General features: G+C 42.0%; 1 protein-coding gene across 1 annotated transcript; it reads right to left on the minus strand.

The window, feature by feature from the left end:
* Window positions 1-932: 932 nt before the first annotated feature.
* On the minus strand, window positions 933-5753 carry kbtbd8 (kelch repeat and BTB (POZ) domain containing 8). Its single transcript, XM_015048394.1, has 5 exons — window positions 5620-5753; window positions 3545-3752; window positions 3126-3432; window positions 1486-2305; window positions 933-1416 (listed from the first exon to the last, which is right to left on the minus strand). Exons 1-5 carry the CDS (start codon window positions 5633-5635, stop codon window positions 953-955), a joined length of 1815 nt encoding a protein of 604 aa, XP_014903880.1. The 5' UTR covers window positions 5636-5753; the 3' UTR covers window positions 933-952.
* Window positions 5754-6231: the final 478 nt, after the last annotated feature.

A 6231-nucleotide genomic window follows, 5' to 3' on the forward strand; every position in this document is an offset into this window, starting at 1 on the left:
TTGTCGTTGTTGGTGGGTGGTTGTAAAAAAGAAGAGGGGGGGGGGGGGGGGGGGGGGGGTTGACGTTTTGATGGAAAACCGACATTAAAAGTGTGTTTTAAAACTTTCCACCAGAGCAAATAGCCAGACTAGCTTTGATGAAAAGCTGAATGACAAAAATGTTTAATATTTGCACAAAAGTTGTGAACTACTGCTAAATACAATGGGCACTTAATTTTATGCATCTAAACCTGACTGTCAACATATGTTATTAACAGTTATAACAGTGAATTTAATATATTTTTGAAGTAGGAAGTTTTATCCATTTTAAATAGATAAATCATCTTAGTCGTTTGTCTTAAATTTATAATTATCGTACCAGCCCATGCCTAAAACAAACATGCTTCTGCATTTTAAAACGCTAGGATAATGTAAAAAAAAAAAAAAAATACACACAAACAAGCCTCCGAGTTAGCAACCAAATAATGAGCAATGGTACTCACCTTACCCGTATGAATTTAGAGTTTATATAGTTATTTATATATAGAGATTTTCACTTTATGGTGACGCATAGCATCCTTATCTCCAGACGGCCCTCATTAGCATGCCAAACAAAAAAAAATAATCAATAACTTTTAATTTCAAACAAAGACAAACATGGCTCAACAACAAGAGAAAATAGGATAATTGCACTTATGATTTGTTGTAGGGTTTTGTTAAACATGCTTCAGTGTGTGTAGTTGGTGCTGTCTAGAAAAAAAATACTGCAATCTTTAAAGCACCCCCATTTTGATCATGTTAAACCAAAGTGTGAACTTAAGACTCAACAGAAAAAACCCCCAAAACAAAAACAAAAAAATTTTAAAAAAATCAGTCCGCATGGTGTAAAACCCAAGGTAACACCAGGCACAAGGCAGGCAGGACCGACACCACTTCCCCTGCCCGCCTGATAAGATCCGGTTCGTCGTTTAGCTCAAAGCACTTTCTGTAGACACTGTGGGTAAAGTTTGGCCACCACACATTCAAAATGGCGACCTAAATCCCAAAGACGGTCGGGGGTTTCATAGACTTTGGTCCACGTGTCTGCCTCGTCGTCGTACTGGTAAAGGGAGTTCTTGCGGCTGGTGCGAAACACATGCTCTTCCACCATGACCTGCGTGGCACGTACGAACAGGTGCAGCTTTCCCTGCAGCAGCATGGCCTTGATGTATGGGCTCGTGGCTTGGTCAAAGGGCAGATCTCTCTTTCGACTCCATGTGTTGCTCTCCAAGTCATAGACCTCCACTGTAAAGGTGCGCTGGTGGTTCCTGCAAATTCCAGCAATGTAGTAGATGCAGTTCTTATACAAGGCAGCCAGACCTTGACTCCGAGGGACGCCCATTGGGGCTAGATGGCTCCAATAGTCCTTACGGGGGTCGTAGCAGAAGAAACATTCACCTGAAAAGGATTTAAAGATTTTAATTAAATCGATGAACACAAGACTTTTCTTTAAGAGTATAAACTCACCTTGGAGGACATAGATTTGGTCTTTATATTCCACCGCACTGTGAAACTCCATGGCAACCGGCATTGGACTGACTGCCGTCCAACAGTTGTCTCTGGCATCGTAACACTCCACTGACTTTAACGCGTTCCTTCCGTCCCCTTCGTAAACTCGGCCTCCTAGAGCATAAAGTTTCCCACAACAGTGCACGAGTTTGCATCCTATCCTCGCCCTCAGCAGAGGAGCACGTGGAAGCCATCGGTTTCCTGCGTGCTCATACTGCCAGAAGTCACTCTCCGCTCGATGGTCGATGCAAACCTCGCTGTTGCTTGGTCGGTAGCCGCCAGCGATGTAGATGTCGTTCTCTGGCGACACCAAGATGCCGACCTCTCTGAGATCATTGGGTGGCTTGCAGAGCTTGAACACCCGTCCGGTGGCCGTGTCCAGGCAAGGCACCGTCTGCTTCTTTCCTGAGTGTTTATGGGCCGCGTCGAAGCAGATCACCATCTCAGAGGCGGTCATGCCCAGACGCTGTGGACAGCCGTTTGTGCCGGTGAGGCGAGCTTTTGCCTCGGCGGGGTCTTTAGAGAGCAACAGGGCGCAGGCGAAAGGCGCAGGTATCCGACTGAGAAAGGCCTCATCCAGCAAGGGCAGACGGATGCATTGGGAAAACACCTCGGGGAGGCTGGCTTCGCGGCCAGGTTGGTCATGCTCAAGCCAGCGGATGATGCTCTCGTAGACGTGCTCTTCCTTCTCCACATTTAAGTCGTCGCTGTTTAAAATACTGACCAGCTGCTCCTTGGTCATCTGGAGAAATTCTTGCTCCTTTGAAACACACAGAAACTGCCACAAAAGATGCAAAGTTTAGCCTTGCACACAAACACTTATTGCAAAGGAAGACTTTTACAGGATAAAGGTGACCCATTATGTTTTCTTGGACAGGTCCAGAAAACACGTTTCGTATGTTTAAACATACGAAACATGTAAATTTCATTTCTTGCACAAATTCAGTCTTTGATAATCAGATCTTAGTCTGGTCAGCTCTGCCCATTTTGATCTACTTTCAGCATGAGCTGCTTCAGGGCCTCTTGTCATTTAAATCCAAATGAGCTGCTGCTTTCCATATCAACATTGACATGTAAAAATGGCTGCAAACAGATGCACAATTATACAACTACACATCTTTGAAAAGCAGTAGTAGAGCCACCAACACAACCAACAAGAATACAGCAAATGGTTCTGAATAGTAGAACAGCAACAAAATACTTTGTCTTTTGACGCAGTAAAACCAGCTGATCAAACATGCTGGAGCTCTGCTTAGGTTGCTAGGTGAAGGCACAGTGACTGTCAATTGACTCAACAATTGAGAATTTTTGAAACTGTTCATTGTCCAGACACCAAAATAACAAAAATACCTGGGCGTTTTTTGTTTTTTTTCCCCCCATACTTGGGTTATGTTTAACAGCAGTTGAGACCCAGATGGAAGTATAAAAACATGCAAAACGTCAACTTTGCATAACAGGTCCCCTTTAACCCTTGTGCATGCGAGGACTGAGGCAAACGTGGAGGACTGTTGCAAATGATACAAGTTTTACAGGTGTGGGGTCGGTTGGACCAATTTTGTAAACACAAGGTTTAAATTATCCTAAATTGTTCAACTGACCTTCTTGCGGATGTAGTCCTGCGAGCGTTCCCTCAACTCCTGATGTCCATATGCATCTGCGAACATGAAGACGCCTATACAGTTTTGAGGGTCAAGTCGGCTGATCATAAACTGGGCACACTGATCCTGCAGAGCAGGGATCTGGAAAATGCTGGCTGCCGTGAACAGAGCCTGGACGTTGGACTCGGAGAGCACGACTCTGGAGGTGTAGGCATAGTCAAGGACAAGGTGCATGGATTCAGATTCCACACCCACAATTCTGACTTCACGCTGGCTGCTCTCTGTAAGGCCGCTGGTGAACATGGACCTAAAGATGACAAAAAGCCCGCCCCCCCCCCACATGAAATCAGTTATACCAATTCATGTCTAGCATTGTTTAAACAACTGAAAAGTATTATTTATGTCAAATCATTTTCAACCTAAAGTATGGGCTGATGGCTGCAAGAACATTCCGGTGGCACGCAAAAGTCTTGCCGTGGTCCACTTCTACGACAATATCTGTGAGTTGTGCTTCATCGTACAAAGCTTTGAGCTGCTGAAGGACGTTGCAGGCGTGGACAGCATCTACCCCGTTGTAGTTGGTGGCTGGAGGTGTCCCATTTTGTACTTGTAACAGCTTGCCTACCTCTAAAGAATGATGCAAGGAGAGAAAATTATTTCACCTTTTGAAACAACTAAAAATACAATACACATGGGGATTAAACTTTAACTGACAAGTTATGCTAGAAACCAAACATGCTCAGATTAGGTTTCCAGATTAGAAATTAAGCCCAACTCTCAAATCAATGCCATGAAAAAAATGAGGAAACTTATAACACCATTTCAACAGCATCTCCTTTCTTCCCCTCACTCCACTATGTCTTAGAAAATCTTTCAGATATCTCAGCCGAATTTATACTTCTACACCTAAAACAGAAAACTGAATAATTTAACTGAGATCAGAAATGTTTTTATTATTAAAATGTCTGAAAATAGATAATCTCCATTTAAGAATATGTGAATGCATAATAAACTTAAGTGTTGCACAAGTCTGTATACCCATGTATTAGCAAGGGTCGAATATAGATGTCAAGCTATACCACAGGTTTGAATTTAAAAAAAAAAAGATACCAAAAATCTATGTAGTTTTGAAACTGAAGCACTGTTCCAACAGTCTATTAAAATGTCACTGAAAGTTAAAGAGCAACACATCATACCTCCTCCACATCTTACTAAACCCTGCTAGTCAGCTGACCTAAAGATTTTGCTTACAAGTGAGACAAATACAGCTATTTTGAGATGGTTCTGTACACAAAAAATGTGGTCAGATAAGGTATTGGACGCACCATTCTTCTCAAATTTATACACTTAAAATTTTTCCAATTTCTGGCTAAGGAACATAAAGTTAGTCTTTTATATTATCTAAAAAGCATGAAGTCTCAGAGTTTCAACATTGGACTCGGATACTAATGAATAGAAACAATGAAGCTCAATGGATGTAGTGTCAGTGAACTGGAAGTTATTCTGAGTTGTTTTAAAGGCTAATGTGGATTCTAAAACTCATTTTAGGTTTGGTTTCCAACTCTGTGTTGAGGTTCAAATCGGGTCATGCGCTTAACATACAAGTTTATAACCAAGTTAATTCTGTGGCGTTTCCCTAAAACAGGAACCTTAAATTACAACATGACTATTATTACATGTCAGAGCTGTATGACGGGCCTCACGATGTTTAAACCGCAGCTTTGCTGTCTTTGAGAAACTTGAAGTACTTTTCAACACATACCTCGTGTTGAGCAACACCAACTCCTTGACAGGACAAAGGCTGGCAATGGATGAATAGAAACTACTGTCTCGCCAGGTGGTAGCTAATTTGCTAACATGTCGAATGCCCAACGTCTCTTTTAGTAGCGGGGGGAAAAATGAGTAAGGACAAACTCTAAGAGTGCCTTAGTGCTTAAAATTGGGACGGAGTAGCGCAATATGTTCGTCATAAAAAAATTAGCTATATTGCCATTCAAGTTGGAAGACGTGTAAGCTTAACTTTTAGCAGCACATAGGCAGAGAGCTAATGTTAGCAAGCATTCTTTGACACAAAATTGCGAGCTACAAGGGGCAAAAAGTGTTTTTGGCATCTACATACACATCGTTTAAAACTATAAAGCTACATAACACGACATCACCCAAATGACTGTGTTGATATCGTTAATGAATGGTATTTGTCCAGTGTCAGTCTCTTGTCACAAACAAGTGTTTACACAATCAGCTGTGGGTAGCGAGCTAACCGGCCGAAAGTTAGCCACACAGCTAACGTTAGCAACATAGCCAAGCAAACGACAAACAACTGTTTGGAGTAGTCATAAAGAGGCATGACTTCCTCCGACGAGTACGCAACGTGTCACGAATTCTAACTCGTCCAACAGGCCGTGCTCGGTAAGTTGCTAAACACGCACGCTATGACTTTAAAAAGCGTTATTTCAATGTGGTTAGAGCAGAAAACAATGAAGACTTTGCTAACCTCCACTGGCAGCCATTCTCCCCAGTCTGTCTCAGAGCAGACCGAGAAACGTCAGGGAGTTTACATCCCAGCAACGGAACAAGAAGCGGCCAATCACAAGACGGGCTCTCGTGCGACAGCCAATCAGATGCTGTTTGCCTGGTACAAAAGGGAGAAAAGTTAATGGTGGGTGAGGCTACAAATCGGAGCTGATGATCATTAACAGGTGCGAGCAAAGTAAGAGAGCAAACTTTGTAACTTAAATTGTTGCTAGTTGATTGATAATCGTGTTTGGAATAGTTTTAAAATGAAATAGCCACATATCAATGGATTGTTTACATGTGTTCCTTTAAAATTAGAAAGGAGCAAATGTAAAGAGATAGGGCCAGGGAAAGAGGAAAAGTGTAGTTTGCTCAATTTTGAGAGTTCTGCACTTAATAAGCTATCATGACTGACATAAAAAATGAATTAAGTTTATAAAAAATAAAAAAATAAAAGATCAATTGCAACGTCACGTTATGGGTTTTTGTATGCCTGCTTAATTCATAATTTAGTTGGGGAATTCATAGGGTGATTTGATGCAAACGTGCAAACAACCCAGATAGCACAGAATGATTGAAACAACATTGAATC

This window comes from Poecilia latipinna, unplaced genomic scaffold (genome assembly GCF_001443285.1).
Source record: "Poecilia latipinna isolate Pla-1442-1.1 unplaced genomic scaffold, P_latipinna-1.0 Scaffold880, whole genome shotgun sequence".
Classification (NCBI taxonomy): Eukaryota; Metazoa; Chordata; class Actinopteri; order Cyprinodontiformes; family Poeciliidae; genus Poecilia; species Poecilia latipinna.